Below are 21,348 nucleotides of genomic sequence, written 5' to 3' on the forward strand. Positions count from 1 at the left end.
TCCTCACACAACATCAGCGCCTGATCTCAGTAATGCTCTTGTTACTGAATGACCACAAGCCACACTCCAAAATCTAGTGGAAAGCCTTCCCAGAAGTATGGAGGTTGTTATGATAGCAAAGGGGGAATAAATCTGGAATGGGACGTTCAAAAAGTATATATGGGTGTGAATGGTCAGGGGTGCACAAACTTTTGGACATACAGTGAATTTAAGCAAATTCTGCATTAAATTTGGCATTTTCCAGATTATTTATTGTGTTTTTTATTTAAAGTGTTTTGTCTGATAATTTTTGTGTTCAGAGCTTGTGTTGTCTGATGTTTTTGTTTTGTCTTATGTTTGTTTTTGTTTTGTCAGAGTTTCTTGTGTTGTCTGATATTTTTTTTTGTTTTGTCAGAGTTTCTTGTGTTGTTTGATGTCTTTGTTTTGTCTTATGTTTGTTTTTGTTTTGTCAGAGTTTCTTGTGTTGGCCTATGTTTTTGTTTTGTCAGTTTCTTGTGTTGTCTGATGTTTTTTTTTGTTTTGTCAGAGTTTCATGTGTTGTCTGATGTTTTTGTTTTGTCAGTTTCTTGTGTTGTCTGATGTTTTGTCAGAGTTCCTTGTGTTGTCTGATTTTTTTTTGTTTTGTCAGAGTTTCTTGTGTGGTCTGATTTTTTTTTTTGTTTTGTCAGTTTCTTGTGTTATCTGAAGGTTTTTTTTGTTTTGTCAGAGTATCTTGTGTTGTCTGATGTTTTTGTTTTGTCAGAGTATCTTGTGTTGTCTGATGTTTTTGTTTTGTCAGAGTATCTTGTGTTGTCTGATTTTTGTTTTGTCAGAGTTTCTTGTGTTGTCTGATGTTTTTGTTTTGTCAGTTTCTTGTGTTGTCTGATATTTGTTTTTGTTTTGTCAGTTTCTTGTGTTGTCTGATATTTGTTTTTGTTTTGTCAGTTTCTTGTGTTGTCTGATATTTGTTTTTGTTTTGTCAGAGTTTCTTGTGTTGTCTGATGTTTTTTGTTTTGTCAAGAGTTTCTTGTGTTGTCTGATTTTTTAGTTTTGTCAGAGTTTCTTGTGTTGTCTGATGTTTTTTTTGTTTTGTCAGAGTTTCTTGTGTTGGCCTATGTTTTTGTTTTGTCAGTTTCTTGTGTTGTCTGATGTTTTGTCAGAGTTTCTTGTGTTGTCTGATTTTTTTTGTTTTGTCAGAGTTTCTTGAGTTGTCTGATGTTTTTGTTTTGTCAGAGTTTCTTGTGTTGTCTGATGTTTTTGTTTTGTCAGAGTTTCTTGTGCTGTCTGATGTTTTTTGTGTAGTTCTGTCTTGTAATTTTGTTTAGTGTTGTATCAGTTTCGTAGGGTTCTGTATCTCTCAGCCGGTGTATAAAATTCTATTGTTCTGAGTGTTCTAGACATTGAATCATCCTCAGAAGCACTTCAGAAGAACCCGTCCTTGAGTGATATGACTCACTGATTCCGGCTCCCTCTGCTGCTCCAGGAAAGCCGAGAATTCAACCAGCCTGAGCTTGCTGGTGCCGATGGAGCGGCCCTGCCACGCTGGTACTGTGGGTGCTGGTGCTGCTGTGGACTCGTAACCTGCTCAAACACACATATAGAAGTTAGCATTTAGATATAGTGCTCACTTTATGACCCACCTGAATTAAAAAGAAACACAAAATATGACATACTTGAAATTGCTGTTGTGACGGTGGGCTGTATGGGGTAGGCCTGCTGCGCAAACGGCTTGATGCTAAAACAGAGGAAAAGGAACGTTCAAGACACAGAACTCTGAAGGTTTTGCTCTGCCTCTGCTCTCCTCTTGTGTGAACCAATGAAAGGAAAAACACACACACTAATATACAAAATATAAGCAGACCATGGAATGCATGGGATACAGCGCCGCCATTTTTTACCCGGCAAAGGGGTCACGTTTTCTTGTTTTATATTGGCTCACAAGACTGGCTCACAAAGCCAAAATATCCACTTTCACTAGATATGAGATGATACACTAAAGCCACAATACAAGACATATCCTGATACAAGCTTCATGATATTGACAAATTTATTTTGTATGACAACAAACTGAATTCCTGAAATATTAATCCATTGTATTGTAAGGAAAGTAGATCAGGATGTATGATATAATGTGTAATTTTTCCATTATTATTATTATTATTATTATTATTATTATTATTATTAGGGGAAAAGCACCAAAGGTGCGTAGGCACCTATTGTTTTCATTAGTGTTCTATATTCTTCTTCTTCTGTTCTTGAGCCTAAGTGGCCCATAGTACCGCTTACGGGAAAGTTATGAAATTTGGTACACAGATAGAGGACAGTCTCAAACTTAACCAGAGTATTTTGGAGTGTCTATCTCAAACCCTCTAGCGCCACCAACAGCTCAAAGTTGCACTCATGTTTATACTTTTGAACTGTAAATGCTAGAAACAAAATTATCAGTCAAACAGACCCCCATGGTTTTAATTTCCGCCAGACTAGATTTTCCGCCATTTCGAATTTTCTGAGAAACCTACTCTTTCGAACTGTAGACCTTACATCCGATTTTCACAAAATTTGAAAGAGATCATCTTCAGACTATGCTGGCAAAACGTTATCAAAAGCTTTTTGATAGACCAAACGGTTCTTGAACAATGCGCAAACGAATCAGAACAGCACCACCTAGTGGTCATGAGATATGAAAAAAGCACATTTTTGATTATAACCTATAAATGGTTTGTCCTAAAATCCTGAACCTGGTCTCTACAGATTCAGTGGGGCATACCAAGTCTTTTGGTGTTACATTTTCATATGCTTAAATAGCCATTTAAACCATTCTGAATTTAGTCTTTTTTATTTTATGAGCGACTTGGTGCATTATTACAAAAATCGGTAGGTGTCATCAGGACCATGTCCCAAAAGTACTCAAAAAATTTCAGGACAGCGCCACCTTGTGGTCAACAATTATAACGCCATGTCAAAAAATGCTAATCGCTTTTGATTACTTTTACCCATTGTCATGATACAGTGATACCAATTAGGCCATGGTCGGCCGAACTTGCTGTCCGCCATTTTGAAAAAAAAAAAAAAACTTTTTTAAACTTCTCCTAGACTGTTCATCAAATTCAGACCAAACTTAATATATGTCATGGGCATCATAAGATGAGGGTACTTGCAGTTTCGGAACAGCTCCACCTAGTGTTCATGAGATGTGAAAAAGGCACATTTTTTGCTTATAACTTCTGAACGGTTTGTTATAAAATCATGACCTTGCTAAAATCATGCTTGCTTATCTCCTTACATTACGTCTGTAGTGCTTCCTCCCATAATTGCTGCTTGCAGCTATATTTATTATTATTATTATTATTATTAGTAGTAGTAGTAGTATAATATTTTAATCTTTTTCAGTGTCATAAATGTATTTCATGGTAACATTGTAAATATGGAAAGCTTGTTTGGTTAAAAGATTCCTATAATCCTAGGCTAAAATCTGTAGTCTTTGATCGCTAGTTTGACAATTAAAATGGCCATTGCGATCAAATTTTTCCTCCGATCTGAGGTACAGTCCTGTAGTGTGGCCTCTCCTACTCCGTACGAGTCTTCTTGCGTTCGTCCGTTTTTTTGCGTCTTGACTGTCGTACAGTCTGACATTAATGATAACTGAGACTACAGTGTGACATGGCTTACAGCGGGGATCATGTTCGTACAGTCTGACAAACAACAGTTGCAAAGGACTATTAAAAATCACACAGTGTGCATCCGGCTTCATAGTTAGCACATCATAGTTAGCAGTTTAATTGTAAAGATGACAAAAACAATCATGATCTTATTTTGTATATTTATCCATTCTTGTGAAATTAGTTTCTGGCTATACCACTGCCAGCACAACACACGACGTACTTCTGAATCACTTTAGAGGCGAGTGTGACTTACATGAAGCACAGCACAGGCATTGATTTTAACCTGTGCTTCAAGCCAGCCGCAGTTGAAAACGGAGTGTGTGTGTGTGTGTGTGTGTGTGTGTGTGCGCATATATAAGTAACTGGATGGCTATGCTACAGATCTACATTGAAGTCTGGATGGTGTGAAAAAGTTAGCATTGGTATACTATGGGTCGTTTGAAATGAGGCTGCGGGCCTTGCATTTGACACATGTACCATAACGCTTCCTTTTGATTAGCTTAACTTTTTGGACTACTAAGTAAGTATGCTCCGAGGTGGTTATGTTCTCACTTGCAAACTTTGTGCTCTGTATGCTACTACCTCTGATGCTGCCACCTAGTGTCTAAGTAGAGGTAGAACTCATACTGAATATTAAACTGAAATAGCGAGATACACCATGTGAGCACCAAATTTGTCTCAAATACAACATATTTTGTATTGCGATATTCAAGACCGCAATATTCTGTCTCATGCCTAAAGCGGCAGTTACACTAGACTTTCAGCAAGCGAAATTTCTTCCCCGCGATAATGGGAGGTAACCGGATATGACATCACACACCAATAAAATATACCATCTGGTCTGATATGCAGTGACACTGCAATCCAAGCAATTTCTCTTTTGATACTGATTTTATATTCTTTTAAAGCTGTGTTGTATAAAACGGGATGGCCTTATAGGTATCGCTATAATCGGTGCTTCCTCCATCTTGGATTTTCTGAAGAGGTCACGCCGTGACCTGTCGATATTCTACTGCTCACACGTCTTCATGAGATATGAATTCGCAGGTCAGTGTTCACCAAACTTGAATTTTCAAACGCAGTGGATTGCGTCCTGCGTCCTTTCCCTTTCAGTCAACTGGCTTTTCCGACACGTGAATTTTATTAACATTTTGTCTGTGCTGTTTCAGCTGAGAATGCAGAGAAGTGGAGTTTTCAGGCACGTTTTGTATCAGTATAACAAGGGGTCAAAAATCATAAATGCAATGACTAAACGTTTAAATATTGTCACCTCTGTATTATGGGGTATGTGGGGATGTTAAAAGAAGTGATAAAATAAGATAAGATAAGATGAGATAATACTTTATAATCCCCAGATGGAGAATTAGGGAATGATGATTGACACAAATTACCAGAAGCAGGAAAAAACGCAAAGAAACAATTAGAAGCATGTGAGAGTGTGAATGCAGTTTAATTAGAGGTAGAAAGATAGACAGATGGAAGGATGCTGGGGGGAAAAAGGGAAAAAGAACAGAAATGCAGATATACTCACTCTTGTGAGGATCCTGGCTGTCCCGTGGATATCATGCCCTGCCAAAACTAGAGAATTAGATACATAAATAGACAACAAAGCAAAGCCTATCCGCACTCACACACACTTTCTGCAGGCCTGTGATACTCGGAGGATCTGAGTGTTAGCCCACTTCCTGTAAACCCAGGTGTACTATGTGCCATGCTGGCCTGTTATCTGGACTACAGCAGTGGTGTCCTTATCAGATGTGGATGTGTGCAGTAGATGTGGGCATGCTGAGTGAGTGTGTGCGTGTGTGTGTGTGTGTATGTGTGTGTATGTGTGTGTAATGGGATTGGGCTTTCTTACCCCAGCCGCTCCAGGGAAGGCGGGTCGAGGGATGCCTGGCAGGCCCAGCTTGTTGTGGATAGCCGTGGCGGAGACGATCTGTGCTGAGGACATGGATGCCATGCTCTGGAGGGCTTTGTCCTTCACGGTCTGATCCTGTATAAAAAGTGTTTAGGATTCAAAGAGGATGGCAAAAGAAGTCCAGCGGTAGAAGGGAAAGATGTGCGCTCAACGTATGATACGACGACCAAGCCAGACAAGCAAAGGAGCTATAAAGTGCATCGGTCCATGGCCATGAAAACATTAACTTTGGAAAGGAACGTGCACCAGAATCAGACCCGGCGACTGATTAAAATAAGTTTTTGTGCAACTGCCGTGCGCTCAGAAGAACGTCTTTCGTATTCTTAAACTCGCATTCATTACCCAAACAGGTAAAGTAGTGTATCCGTCCATACACATATTGACCTGTGTGTTAGCGTTATCACCAGAAGTGTCCCTCTCTGACAAATAAAATGTCTTTAGCAAGTAAAAAGTAAGCAATAATAACCTTCTTTTCTCCACAGTGTTACATTTTCCCACTACATTGAGCCATCAAGGCTACCGAACGGAGTCAACAACACAAAGCTAATGGTGAATGCAGGTGTGGAGGACACTGTGGAGTCTTTCTCCTTTATATACTGACTCATTAACTCGAGCTTTAATCTTCCTGATGAGGCTAACGGCTAACCCTGCACATAGACATTCAGGTTTGTCTTCGATTCAAGGCATGCTTACAATTTTGCGCACATCAATGTGGCAAAGGTTAATTAACAAGCTCCAAGAGCCGGGCGCAGACCTGCGAGTGCACAAAGGATACAAAAGACATCCTTCCTTACGCCAACATGGTCTTATTAAAGTTAAAAAAAAAAAAAACAACATTGCTCCGTGCAATGTTGAAAAAGCACAAAGAGCTCGCAGATAATAACTCTGGAGAAGCAGACAGAGTTGAATGCTAGCAGGCCAGTGCAGCTGTGACCGAATTGAGGTGGTGGGCGTGAGCTGGAGGTGAACATGCTGGAAGAGCTGTGTGTTGTGTGTGTGTGTGTGTGTGTGTTGTGTGTGTGTGTTGTGTGTGTGTGTGTGTGTGTGTGTGGCCTGGAGAAGAAGCAGACACGCAAAAAGCAGAACACAAGACAAGAACACTCAAGACAAAGTACTTACCATGCTCGTCACCTAAACAGAAACAGACAAGGCTTCATTGTAATCGTACACTTCACACACTGCTCCCATCAGCACACAGCACGGACATGCGCAGTCAAGTTTAACAACGGCTGGTTCGTCATCATTTTAGTAAATCAACCAACCGCAGATCACCATAGGGTCCAAAAAGTCTGTCGCCTACCAAGAATTGTTCTTTTATAATTCACGAGGGCAAAAGTTTGCTCACCCCTTGATAACAACAATATAGACTCATTTGATATCCTGGGATTTTCACGCACAACAATCTCTAGAATTTACACAGAAAGCTCTAGAGTAGAGGATGACTCATTGGCTATCAGCAAATATCCACACCGATAGTTTTTCCTGGTTGCGGGAGCGGCAGAGAAAGGGCCACTGTCCTTATACAGTACAAGAGCGGCCTCTAGAGGCGAATAAAATCACTGACAGATTTTTTTGTTGTTATTATTTGAAGTGTTTTTTGATTCATTTTGGATGTCTCTATTTTTATTTGCTATTTGAAGTGTTGCTTTTTGGTTCAGTTTGCAAGTATAACTTTAATTTACTTGAATATTTGCTAATAACTAATATATTAATATATATTAATTTCATTTGGAAAAAAGAGTACAGTACATTTTCATGTTACAGTCAGTACTGTTTATTTTTGTAATTCAGTTCAGCATTATTTTACTGTGTGATGCTTTCATTCAGTATCAGTTTTAAAAATCTATCGGTTGATTAATCGTTTGAAACTTTAGTTAGCAGTGTCGGTAAAATCCACTATTGGTCGACCTTTACTCTAGAGACTGAAAAATAAAAAACATCCGGTTAGCGGACGTTCCGCAGTGGAAATGTCTTGTTGATGGGAGAGATCAGAGGAGAGCGGCCAGACTGGTTTGAGCTGGCAGGTAACTCATATAAGCACTCTTTACAACCGTGGTGAGCAGAAAAGCAGCTCAGAATGCACATGTACCTTGAAGCAGATGTTCTACAAAAGCAGAAGACCACATCGGGTCCCACTGCTGTATGTATAATGCACATTTGACAGGTTTGTATATATGTGTATGTGTATATATATATATATATATATATATATATATATATATACACATACATACCTGTCAGATATACAATATGAATAAATTGTTGGTTTTATTGATATTTATTGTCATAGTTACCATAATATATTAAGATATTAATAGTGCAACCTCCATGGGATTTTCCCCCCTTAATTATATATAGGATTAAATATAGGAATAATTTTCCTTCCACTTTTTGGAAGTGTCTTTGGTCTTTGTGTCTACATGTTAGTATCTTATTAAACCCTTGTTCAGCACGTGCAAGGTCAATAAGTCATGTGACAGCTGTTTTCCTGATTCCCACTGACCCTAAACTCAACTACTACAGCAAACCATGTGAGAGTTTGACCAGTTTTCATGCTTTAAGTTTACTTTAGTACTTCATTAGTCATCTTAAACAGGCCATGTTGTAATGCAGGGGTATCAAACACATTCTGTGTGGGCCACATCACCCCCTTGAACACCAATAACTGGCTCTGAATGTAGAATAGTACAATTCTACAGTAGGTAAAAGAAGGACTAACAGAAACTACCATGCACTATTGGGTCCATCGCTGAGTTTTTGTGTGTGATTATTGCGACCAAAAATGCTTGAATTTCCTGCAGTTTTTTTCAAAATCTGTGATGTGAGTTGTATGTGCTTTTTTTGCGTAAAACTACTTAAATTGATGTTTGTTGGTAAATGGAGACCTTTTAGCTGTACTCAGGTTCGACGCAAGTGAATTGAAGAGGGCTTTGTTTGGCTGAATGCCTGTTGTGATGTCGTCACATGACACATTTTGGCCCAAATCTGCAGAAAATCTGCAGTAATGTTAATTTCTGCAATCCCAAAATCCTGGAGGGACTGATTATTAGGCTGATTAAATGTTTTATAACTGATTAAATCTTTTTATCTTTGCTACATACATGTCCTCAGTCTCCCATCGCTTGTCTTCAAGCTCCATCAACTTTAGTTTTTTTTTCAGCAGAGTTGTAGGTCTCTACACTGGGCGATATATTTTTGGATTTGGAGTCGATTACTGAATCACACTAAAGACTGACGCATTTCTGAATCATTTTTAGACACATGTCTGTAATACTTGCATCAAAAGCAGCAGACAGACGTTGACTTCCAGCAGAGTTTCATCACTGTGAGATGTGAAGCCATGCGCTCTATGCTATAGGTTTCTGTTCATTTTTAGAAAGTGTGGTAATGGTGAATAGTAGTTACTATGTTTGAATATTTTCCTTATTTAAAGGGATAGTTTACCCGAAAATGAACATTCTGTCATCATTTACTCACCCTCATGTCGTTCCAAACCCGTAAGACTGTCATTCTTCTTCGGAACACAAATGAAGATATGTTTAATGAAACCTGGGAGATTTCTGTCCTTCCGTTTACAGTCCAAGTAAACAAAGCTTTCAAGCTCCAAAAAGGTCATAAAGGCATCGTAAAAGTAATCCATGTGACTCCAGTGGTTTAATTTTATGAAGCGATATGAGATGCTTTGTGTGCGCAAAAAAACTAAAAATAAGTCTTTATTCACAAAATACCTTCACTTCCGCATAGATTTCCGGACGTTCTCATGATACAACGGGACCCACAGCAGAGGAAGAGGGACGCTGTACACAAACTGAGTCACATAGCACAATCTTTGTAACAAAGATGTCTGCAGATTTCCACATAAGGGAGGACTTGCATTTTTTTTGTCCGTTCCCACGGCAACACAACACGCATGGCTCTTTCGTGGACGCGCATCGGCGATCTATGCGGACGTGGAGATACTTTGTGTATAATGACTTCTTATTTTAAACCACTGGAGTCACATGGATTACTTTTACGATGCCTTTATGAACTTTTTGGAGCTTGAAAGTTTTGGTTACTTGGACTGTAAACCGAGGGACAGAAATCTCCCAGGTTTCATTAAACATATCTTCATTTGTGTTCTGAAGATGAATGAAAGTCTTATGGGTTTGGAACGACACGAGGATGAGTAAATGATGGCCGAATTTTCGTTTTCGGGTAAACCATCCCTTTAAGTTCACATGGGCCAAACGAAACGTCTTTTGGCCCACAGGCCTTGAGTTAATCTTTTGAAGGTCTCTTGACGCATTGTAAATTAGATCAGAAAAATACAAGGGGGGGATGTAAACATTTAAACGCTCAACTGTATATCATGAACCTTCATTTTTTTGGGGAAAAAAAATGCTCTTTTGCTACACATCTCATACAAATCATAACATGTAGGATTCTAACAGTATTTGTTAACAATGATTTTGTAATGACTAAGACCTGCTGATGAATCAGAACACTCCTCTACATTACTCATCACTAGTTATTAGGAAATGCATGTTTCTTTCCCTCAGTGATGAATGATGTAATCATGTTTAGCAGCTTTTCATAACTGATGAAACAAGAATCGTTCTTAGTAGCCGACTCTTGGCAGACACCAGACTTTTGAACCGTAGTGTAACTGAATCTAGATCAATACTGAGGTTTAACTCAAACATCATAGAACATTCAGGATCAGCCTAAAAGTCATGAGCTGAGCCATCTTAAAGGAAGATTTGCAGCTGATGATATGGGGGCTTCAGATCATTGTGGCCACCTTTCATTGCAAACTATCCCCCGAGAGCAGCGCCATAATGACCGTCATTTCACTCAACATGTCTCGGATAAAGGGACGCCGGGACGGTTTACTCTAATGCACCGGGAGCCGGCTCGAATTCTTCCCTGCTTCTAATTTGCTTTAGATGAGAGGAGACAGAAAGCCGTACAAAAGGCGGACTGCTTCTAGTCAGCAGCCGCCGGTGGCCCTGAAAGATCAGCCATTCACGGTGGAGAAACACATACACACAGAAAGACAGAGAGAGAGAGAGAGGCACTCATGCACACACTCATACAGGGACACAAATGAAGGGTCATTAATCCTTCTGAGTAAACTGGGAACTGTGGAAAAGTGTGCCGGGCAAAAGAGTTTGTCATCTCTTTACAGGGAGAGTCGAGAGAGAAAGAAAAGGTGGAGAAAGAGAGAGAAAGAATGACAGGGTGGAATAAAAGTCAGAAAGAAGGCTGACAAACTTCAAGGTCACCAACGTTCAAAGGTGAACCCTTAAATAACAGGTCACTTTATGATTAGATTATACATCGTACAAAAGGCTTTAAAAAAATCAGAGGTGGCCTTTAGAGAAAAAGGGGGTGGGATGAAGTATGAAGGGCGTGTGTGTGTGTATGTGTGTGATGTTGTGGGGGGGGGGGGGGGGTATGAGGGGGGGGGGGGATTTCAATAGTTTCATTAATGCAGCATGAGGTAAGCATTTGACAGCCAGGAAAAGAGGACAAAGAGAGCGAGAGCGAGAAAGAGAGAGAGAGTGCCCGCGAGAACCTCACGTTAAGCATGCGAATGGCTCTAATGGTCCATCTTTAGGCCCGATCTCTCCACAGAGTTGGGGAGGGGGAAAAAAAAAAGGATGACTTCATTACAGCACAGGCAAGAGGGCGAGTGTGCACCGAAATCCCTGCCTCGACTTGCAAAGGTCACGCCCACGAGCGTGAGGTTAAGCTTAACTGCCGACCGTCTGACTTCTGTCCTCGGCAGCTCGCGGCCAGCCCGAGCGCTCTGCCAGCATGCCTCCAACTCAACATCTCAATCTCGATGCACTCCAGAACGTTACACACTCACACACACATGCAAGGTCATGCATTCTATATACACTAAGAGTCATCAGCTCTGATTTCTTCAATTATGTTTGTAAGCTATAAATATGTTCCTCGCCCCAAATTTAGATGAAAGAATAATCCAGTGTGCTGGATTCCTCCCCCCCCCACCCACACTGCCTGCTCTCTATTCAGGTCGGCTTTATAAGCTAATAATAAAGGCACTCGAACTATACTCGCACTACAAAGAGGTCCCAAGGGTTAGGTAGCTTCAAAGCAGATGCACTTAGTGGTCAATGAAGGCACAGCAGCATAAACAGTCATTTAAAAAAAAAAAAAAGAGAGAGATGCTAACCACCAAACGGTGTAACAGACAAAGTGTGTGTGTGTGTGAGGGAAAGAGGTAAAGAGAAGGTGGAAGAGGTGAATTATACATGCTAAAGCATGCACAGGCTGACAGGCGAAAAGCTTATAGGTTACAGGAAAACCCGGGCCAACGTACAAAACAGGAAGACGGCGTGGCAACCACAGGGCCAAAAGCAGAAAAGCGCATACCTTTAGCTTGGAATGAAACTCGCGAGATTTCCGCCGGGCAAGAACCTGAATGTGACTAGACACCTGTGGGGTCAGGGAGCGGGGGGAGGGAAGACAAAGGAAAAACACAGCCTGTAACCATAGTGATGAGAACCCCCCACCCCCGCAACGGGGGGCGGAGTCAGACCTACCTTGATGGCGGCTTGGATTTCACGAACTTTCTTTCTTGCTAAGACCTGTATGTGACTAGACACCTCCATTTTTTGAAAGAAAAACAAAAGAATACAGAAAAGTAATTACAATTTTTTTTTCACCGTAAGAACACTCAAGGAAGGATTTAGCAGCAGGGCTTACTAGGAAAGAGGAGAAGCGCGGCCCAAGCTCGAAGCCACCAGCAGCACCGGCTTGGCTCGCCCTCGGCTCTTAAGTGAGCTGATTAAAGAGGATGCAGGCTCCTTAAGCACATTAAGAAACAGCAGATGTGCTCAGCTGCACGCTGAATGAGAATGGGCATGTCTAGTGGCCTTTGGGGACTGAGCGCTTTACCTAGCGGCCTGTGTAGCTTGCACTTCTGCTAAGCGCTGTGTCACTGTGATTCGGGAGGTCCAGAGGAAAAAAAAGGGGGGGGGGGGGGGGGGTTTGGCATGCTAATAATGGCTGCCAATCAACACTCCAACGCCACAAAGTCACTTGCACATATCTGAGTGGTGCAAGTGCTCCTTTGACCTTTCCAATTTAATTACAACAATCACTTCAGTTAAGATGGAGCTTATGCAAATCAAATTAGGATGTAATTGTGGCCATGTTAGCACATTGTTGCAATGCTGTTACCTTGCTCTAAGCTTGAAGTACCCATGAAAATGACATTTTAAACCATTAAACATAATCTACGAAGAAAAATAAGTTGTTTCATATTTGAATGCCTAAAAATGGACCTTCTCAATCAAAAGGCAAGGGTCTCTGAATTAATAAGCGATTTGAAAATGCCGTCTAAAACAGCTAGCCGGATCGTTAGCGAGCTGCTTGTAAGCTAGTTCACATCAGGTGTCACAGTATCAGGTCTTGATTTGCATTTGTATTCCAGCTATTTATTGAGTCTTAACCGAAACAGAATCAGCGGATTGCTCATCGCTACAAGAAACAAAGTTGTTCTGTGTTTTAAACCCGCCTAATACATGGCTTTGGTTTGATTTGGGTGAGGGCCGATAGAAAAGAGCGCTTCTTGGAGTGTCCTGGACATGCTCGAGCGATAAAGTAGCTGCGCAATGAAATGAAAATGTCACCGCTGATTTTCTTCAGTTTGACAAAGTAGCTTCAGTGTAGTTAACTACTTTTTCTTAGTCGTTAGTAGTGTCGCTAGCTGATTCATCAAACGGCTAGCTTGGCTGTAGCTTAGCTATTTTAAATCACGAGTTTGTAGCTTGAGAAGTTACAACCCAATGTAGGGGATGTGTCTCCTCACTACTTGTTCCCTACACTAGAGAACCATGTGCACTATGTAGAACACTATTATACGTGTAACTGAACTCTATCAAGACTGAATCAATGACTACGTTTACATGGACAGCAATAATCTAATTATTCTGAATAAGACAATATTGTGTACATGTATTTCACCTACTATATAGTAGGTAAGTACGCGGTTTGGGACGCAGCCGTGCTCTCGTTTGTCGTCAAACAGTTGAGCATTGCCGTGTGTGCACGTGTCCTGTCGCACAATGCGGTGAAAACTCTCACACGACGTTAATAGTGTGATTAAGGTGTGTACATGTCTGTAACGCATGTCGATAATGTGACTAAAACAGGAGTACTCCACACGTCTTAATTCCATTTCTGTTTACTTCGAGTATGACTTTAGTCGGATTAAGGTCATCAATAATCGCTGTTTACATGCTAGTTTCTTAACCAGAGTATCGTCTTAATCGGGTTAATATCGGCTTATTGTTGTCCATGTAAACGTACTGGCTGACTAAATAGGTGTGTGGGGTGACCATTTTTTCCACTGTGAGAGAGATTTATTTCTTGCTATTTCGTCTTTAAGTATGTGTGTGTGTGTGTGTGTGTGTGTGTGTGTTGGCCAGAGCCCCAGTTCAGCGTTGTGCCGTCATGCAGCTGGATAAAAAAAGCCTACTGGAGGAGTCTCTGCATAGTGCTCCACTTCCAAGGTCACATCAGTCCATTTACTCCCAGCCAGGGCATGCAGCAAAGCTCCATGCTAGTGTTTGTGTGAAGAAAATGTTTATTTTATATCTAAATGCTATGTGAGTCTATTTATAAGGATATATAACGGTATGTGTGTTCAGTAAGTGTGTGTGTGTGTGTGTGTTGGCTGGGTACTAGAATCTGTTCCATAATCTTTTATGCAGAAGCTCAGGCAGCAGGCAGGCACGCTCAACGCTGCTTCTTACCTGCTTCCTCGTCCTCGTCTTCCCAGTGCGCAGTTTGATGTATCTGGCGATCAGCTCGTTCCGACCTGGAAGCGAAAGAACGTGAGAAGATGACATATCTGCGGCCGATCTTCATGTTCATGATCAGATTCCGGTCTCTGTGTTCAGCCTCGCTGTGTATATTCTTCATTAGGCCCAGCGCACGGGGCTGTTTTCTGTCCGCCGAGCAAACAAACACGTGTCATTTAAATGCAAACGCACGACACACATGGTATTAGCATGAAAAAAGCCGTGTGACTCTATAGCCTTTCAAATTAATCTAATTTAAGGCCAATTTCTCCAAAGCCTCACGTCGTGAAAGGAAACAGATCCCGACATTCATACTGTTACAGCCCATAATGGCAAAGGAAATATGTCCATTTAACGCAGTGCTGTTCTTGCTAAATTATAATTAAAGCATGGCTTTGTAGTGATTTCCAATTAATGGCAGCTCCAAACATTCTTCTGCCCTCGGCTCACCCCTAATTGCCCATGCGAGGCACAATGACCCCTGCTTAGCCTTTTCATATGTTAATAACATGCCGCCACCTCAAAACTATTACGCAAATTATAGGTACGGAGCTGCTCTAATTACGTGTCCAGCTGGATCCAATGGTTGCCATAGAACTGTTGTTTTCGATTTTAAATCTGGGCCAGTGTAAGATAACCAGCTTCTATAAACAGACACAGTGTGAATGTGGGGTGCAAGTTTTTATTCGAACATTAAACTATTATGCTGTTTTTGGAGCCTGTGCTGTAAATAGTCTAGATCTGGGGTCGTCAAATGGTGGACCCGGCAAAAAAAAAGTATTTCAGCGTATCGAGTACTTGAAAAAATACTGCAGCAGAGCCGATCAATATATCAGCATCCTTAGGTGAACATGAACCAGCTCGGATCTGTAGCAGATTCTCTGTTGCGGCTAATAACGTGCATTTATCCCAATTATTTATTTACCTGAAGGCCACTCAGACCAGAGATATTAGAGACACAGAGAAAGGGAGGATTGATCATATATATGGAATGTAGAGTATAGACTAGACTTCAGTACGGGAGATGCTGCTGGCTGTGCCAATGCTAGTGTGTGTGAAATGAGGGCACACACACACACACACACACACACACACACACACACACATACACGAGCAGGCTGCAGCCTCTGCCTGCTGTGCACAGGGTGAGCTCGCTGTGTTCAGGTGGGCTAGATGAAAGCCAGCAGGGCCGGGTAATGCCTCTTGAGCTTCTGCCATTACACACCTGTCGCGTGAAAAAGAAGCTCGCTCTGTGTCTGTGTGTGAGCGTGGGCACTGTCCTTCGCCAGCTAAAGAACGACCACCTTTCCATCAAGTACTGATAGTCACACACTCCGCAGCTATGCTCTTTGCTTAACAAATAGCCTTCGATCAATGAGACATTAAATATTAATACAACTAACAGATCTAAAGCAGTTTAAAATGATATAAAAGCTTCTGCAAATTGTGGCATTTGGACACTATACACCTCAGGAGCATTTTCAGTGTTTATATGCTCACAAAGTCGGAATTAGCTTTCGGGTAATTTCGGGTAACAACCAAAATAATAGTGTGAAAAAAAAAAAAAACCCACAAAAAAAAAAACATGCCACTTAAGGCCCCACCCGACAGGTGCGCACTGCTGCCTTGCCTCAGGCCCATGTGTGTTTGAGAGCGTTTTGGATGAGTCAAAGTGTGGAGGCGGTCTCGCCTACTTCTTCGTTAAGGCTGTACCAACAGTCATGTGACCCAAGAACAAATAAACAGCATCTGGGAGATCTGCAGCTCCAGCCCGCCACCCCAGCATGCCTGCACTGTAATCTCTCCCAGATGAAGCCGGGGCCCTCGCCACTTTCAATAATTCACACACTGTGTACACATAACATGACAATAAGGCCCATTCATGCAGACGCCCCATTCCTAGATCAAAGCTCACAATCGGCCAGCTGTAAGCATGCTTACTGCTGAATAATTCATTCTTTTCACCGGCTTGGAGGGGGGAAAAAAAGCCACCGTGCTCAGCGGGACCAGGGCAGTGTGCTTTCTCTCCTATGTTTGCAGTGCAAAACAACGCTGGCACAAAGAAAAGTGCACACACACAAAAAAAAAAAAGAAGCAGGCCAAATTCAAGGCTTCCAAATCCCCTGCCACACAAGCTACCCCCCATGAAGTTTAGAAGGAGTAATTCTGTATGTCTTATAAGCTAATCAGCACCAGTGTTTTATTTAAGAGGAGAGTAGAGCTATTACATGTGGCCCAAGTTGCCCCTGCCCTGTGGAGATTTCTTAATAAAAGTATTAAAACGAGGCTTTTCGATGAACAAGGCATGCTCCGCAGTAATCTCTGTAACTCTGGATTAATCATGACCGCTAAACTCACTGATGTCCGAAGGAAGTTGTGTGGCAAAGTTTGATGTACTCAAAAAAAGGAAAAGTAAAAAAAAAGGCAAACGAGGCTGGTCCGGGTCTGACGATCTAAATTTAGATCGAAGGTTTTTAATCCTGTTCAAATTTGGGTAGACATCCTGACGTTAGTCCCTATTGCTTCCACATGTACTTTTTTAAAAACTCCACCGCCTTGCTCCTTGTTATTATTACATGCTTTCCAGGAACTTGTCAGGGGAAAAGAAATGTAGCTGCTTTCATCTGTGTATTTCATTTGTAACGTACATATTAGCATCAGCCTCGCTAATGAGACAGATTTAGCAGTCAGCTAGTTGTATCTCTATACAGCACCTCCTACTAGAAGTGACAGTGTGGACTGTCCAACTCCTGACCAAACCAACTCCTATTGAGATCCATCAGGTGGGGAATTGGAATAGGACGTCAGCCTGTAAAGGAGAGCCCGTCACTTAAAACAGCAGGGGAAGGATTAGGTATTTATGAGGTTACCGCAAAGATTCGAGTCCTAGCTTTTGGGAGAGAGTGAAAGTGTTTTCTCCACCCTCTTTGGTAAGGGGAAAAACTTGTTGTATGTGAATAAGTCATGGAGGTCCAGAGACATATCAATAGCCCTCAAACGGCAGTGGCCCACAATGGAGCCTTGAGGCCCCCACCACCCAGATTGGCCTCCAGCAGCTGACTTCTCTTTCTAGTAGAAATATAGCTTGAGCCCCTCTCCGAGGCTGCTGGACTGCCTCCCTTTCCCTACTCCCTGCGGAGGGGCTTTCAGGACACCCTCCATAGTGGAGAGACTCCCTTAGCCTTTACCCTTCATATGCAGAGAAAGAAAACCTCAAAGCTTTCTGTGCTTGCATCGGAGGTGGTTTTAAATCCAGCCGCCAGGCAGGCAGAGGCCCTTCCTCGAAACTAGGCGGAGCACTGATTATCTGCACGGTTTGAAGCTGAGATGTGGAAGTCAGCTGAGTGGGGGGATAGCTAACTGCTTTTATTGAAAAGTTCCCCCTCTTTCCCTTTATCCCTCCCTGCCTCCCTGCTTGCCTCTGTCCACACCCTCCTTCAATCAGTAGGGTTTACACAGCTGCTCGGTCTGCAAAGCTACCCTTGACTACCCCCATCGCAGCTCTTCTAACCTCCACCCCCTGCTGCTTGCAATGCAGGCCAGTGTGATTTACAACATATTCACTTTCCAGTGGCACTTTCTGACCATGTTCCATCACACTCCTTTCATTTAGGGGGGGGGGAAGATTTCAACTGCCCTGCTTTTAATTCACTCCTCAGTGAGTTATTTTCTCTGGGGTTTTTTTTTTTTATTACTTCTTTCTCAGGGTTGCCCAAACAGTCCAACTGGCACAGTGCGAGCAGTTTTTGAACTTTTATTTCAAAGCATAAATTTGTAATCTTAATTAATGTGTCTAGACTCGCCCACTATTTGAGGTCTGCTCCAAGAGCCCGAGTCTTAAACTGAAGTGCTACTAAATGAGCAAATCATTACAGTAAATAAAAGAGAAAACGTGTTATATTATGCACTTCATAATCACCATCACACCAGTTAAAAGGACTGCTGTTCAAACTCCAGATTTGTGTTTTGGGAATGAATCAGTGGTAAAGAAGATCTACAGACTTGTCCCCTGGATTAAGCAACACGTGGCATACCCCTCCTTTTTTCCTCCCAGAAGCCGTAGTCCTCTTCACCATTGCCAACGCTAATATCCGTCTTCCTCTTAAAGAGGATGAAGGAAAACTGCCATTGATTCTGCACCCAGGGGAGGTGGGGGGGGGGGGTGGCCACAAATACGGTCCCATCTTACTCCCTGCCATCACAGCAAAGCAGAGATGATTTAATCAGAGAAAGACTTCAGCAATAAACAGCATCTTCATTTACTTACCACATATTCAAGTATTTTTGTAGCATTATTTGATTGCTAATAACATTGCTCTGTAACCTTATTTTGCAAAGCACTTATTTCCTGTAGCAGCCCTTTTGGTTTAACAGGCAAGACCGTGCTCACATCTGGTCCAGCGATGATGTCAGTGCATGCTGGATTGTGCTAACACAGGGTGAGATTCAGCCAGCAGCACTTGCACACATGCAAGACATCTCTTCATGTGGCTTTTTTTTCCCCTTGCACAGCACTCTGGGACACAAGAGGTAGTTTTTCAAAGCGTGCAGAGCTCTGGTTGATCTCAGCACCACATCCAAATCTGTCGTTTATTCTCATTAGGTTGTAACTTGGTAAGTGTTACTTGTGACAGAGGAACCACGATCACAATTTTGCCTGTACTTAACCTTAATTAGCCCCCATGAAAACTCAACATGCCCACTGGATATAAACTAAGCGTAATTATCTGGGACAATGATGTAGACCATGGGCAGTTTATGTGTGTGTGTGTGTGTGTATTCAGAGGATCTCTCAGTGAAATGTGTGCATTAATGGAAAAAGAGTTGTCAAGGTTGCACTTACTTGGTAGTTTGTAAAATAGGACATTACACTAATTGTCTAGAATGTACGTGTACAGTGAATCCAGACACGTTAGTGCAGGAACATTAAGTCGGTTCGGTTTGTTCACAATGAAAGCAGTGGAGGCGGCTGTCCTGTTCCTGTCCTGTGGGGTATCAAACCCAGACAATACCCCTGCTATCCTGTCATGCGTGATAAATGACTCAAGGGTCTTGGGCTTCCATTAGCATTAGAATGGACTAAACCAACAATATGGAGGCATTCAGGCAACCTCCAGACTCCAAGGGTCATTGGCAGGGTTTGGAAGCCAGAGTGTGTTGGTGTGTGTTTGAAAGTGGATACCAAGCCTTTTACTCCTGTGAACAACAGCGTTCTAGGAAACACTACTAGTGAGGATGAGAGGCCATTTAGAAAGAAAACAAAGGAAAGTACTTGTGTCTTGGAAGCTGAACGGAATAGAGATCTGACATTATATGATGGATGTCTTCAAGTTTCCAAATGAAATATCATATTGAAGACCAGAAAAGTATCCAGGAATCTCCTCCACAAAACCTTTTAGCAACATGTTGCAACTGTTGTGTCATTCACTTAATTTATTTCAAAGCCTGTGCACTTTAAATAAGTCCCACATTTGACCCACATTTATAAAGCTTTTTAGAATAAAAAGAACTAAACCAATCAACTCAGCGTGACTTGGAAAGCCAAACCAGAGGTAAAGAGCTCTTGTTCGGAGATGTATGGTAAATCTGACCTCTTGAATAAGTATGGCTTAAGAGGTTTGTAGGTTAGCGTGTGCTGATCTCAGTCATAATTAGGGGAAGGGGAACAAGAGCTCAGTGCGCCCGACCAATGAGATCCATTTAGAAACGGCACTGGATAACAGCTGCTGAGCCCAACATCTGACTCCTGCCAACCAGCTGCTGATCATGACTAGCTTAAACACCCAAATAGTGGGGCCCCAGGCTTTAGAGATGACCAAGTCTGAGAAAGGCTTCAAGGTTAAAGTCACCACGCCCAGTGCTGTGGCAGTCACACCCACACCACCCTTTCTTTTTGGGTCACAATGCTACGCTCCCTGTCACCCCTGCCTTTACAAGCTCAAGGTTCAAGCCTATATGTTTTACAAATTGACCCTATATGTTTTGCAAAGTGAACTGTGGGCCTGTTGGGAGTTCTCGGTCTACTCAGGCCGTGGCCCCCATGCCATCTGCTGCTTGCTGTGTAGAACAATGTCTCTCAGACACACTCGGTGTTCTCTTCTAACCATAATTTGTCTCTTATTAACGCATGGCCAGTGCTGTCTTTTCCTGGATAGAGTGGAACCATAAACAGGGCTTTTTCTGTAAATAACATTTAACGTGTTTTTTTTTTTTCTGCAATTCCCACAGCTATTCCTAAAAGCATCTTAATTATTCCACAGAAACGCTTATCAAAAAGACAAACATCAATAGCCTATACTTACATATTCTGCTGCGTTTTGTCTCCAAAGTGCCCTGGGGAAAATGAATAATTTTAGACTAAAGGTAACGCTACATGGAACAAAAACCTAACTCGTGAATCTTGAAACTAGACTGCTCACCTTTAATCCAATGGCCAACAAAGGATTAATTCTTGGCCAATCATCAATCAAGCAAGATGTTCTTTGAAAAACACCTCAAAGCAAAAAAAAAAAAAAAAAAAAAGGTACTACAATTCAATACAACCGCACATCAACCAAAAGCTGGTGAGAAATTACAACACAATTTCCTCTGATTCTCAGTAGAGAGCGATTATAGGAAGCAAATTCAAAAAGCTCGCAACTGTGGTCTAGAGCTAGCAGAGATCAGAAAGTACTACATGCCAGAAAGAAACCACTAGTGTTTCACATCCCACCATCACACCTACTGACTATATATACCACTCAATCCCTGTCACCCTAAAATGCTGCTCTTGTGAAGCAAATAAAGGCATGGTATGCAAGCCGGATCTGCAAGTATTCATGGTTAACAGAGCGATGAGGCAGCAAACTGTGAGCTTTCTTTCAGTCACATGACCTCCTGATAAAGGTCAGAGAGCAGTAACTTATGAGATAACTTACTATAAAATAAAGTCGAGTGTCAGTGTTAGATTTAAGACTTAATAATAGAT

The 21,348-nt window shown here is 41.8% G+C and overlaps 1 protein-coding gene across 6 annotated transcripts in view; it reads right to left on the reverse strand.

Annotated features, from left to right (window-relative positions):
• Positions 1-21,348, reverse strand: part of tead1b (TEA domain family member 1b) — a 77,002-nt gene that overhangs the window by 10,119 nt on the left and 45,535 nt on the right. The window contains exons 4-10 of one of the 6 annotated variants that reach the window (XM_053633941.1): positions 14,334-14,398; positions 12,117-12,179; positions 6,679-6,690; positions 5,500-5,634; positions 5,173-5,210; positions 1,653-1,714; positions 1,436-1,560 (exon numbers count right to left, since the gene is read on the reverse strand). In XM_053633941.1, coding sequence (XP_053489916.1) covers positions 1,436-1,560; positions 1,653-1,714; positions 5,173-5,210; positions 5,500-5,634; positions 6,679-6,690; positions 12,117-12,179; positions 14,334-14,398 — 500 coding nt within the window. Of the gene's footprint in view, positions 1-1,435; positions 1,561-1,652; positions 1,715-5,172; positions 5,220-5,499; positions 5,635-6,678; positions 6,691-11,946; positions 12,066-12,116; positions 12,180-14,333; positions 14,399-21,348 lie in introns of those variants that run through there. The other 5 variants (XM_053633939.1, XM_053633940.1, XM_053633942.1 and 2 more) reach the window with 5 other exon arrangements.

This window comes from Ictalurus furcatus, chromosome 10 (genome assembly GCF_023375685.1).
Source record: "Ictalurus furcatus strain D&B chromosome 10, Billie_1.0, whole genome shotgun sequence".
Classification (NCBI taxonomy): Eukaryota; Metazoa; Chordata; class Actinopteri; order Siluriformes; family Ictaluridae; genus Ictalurus; species Ictalurus furcatus.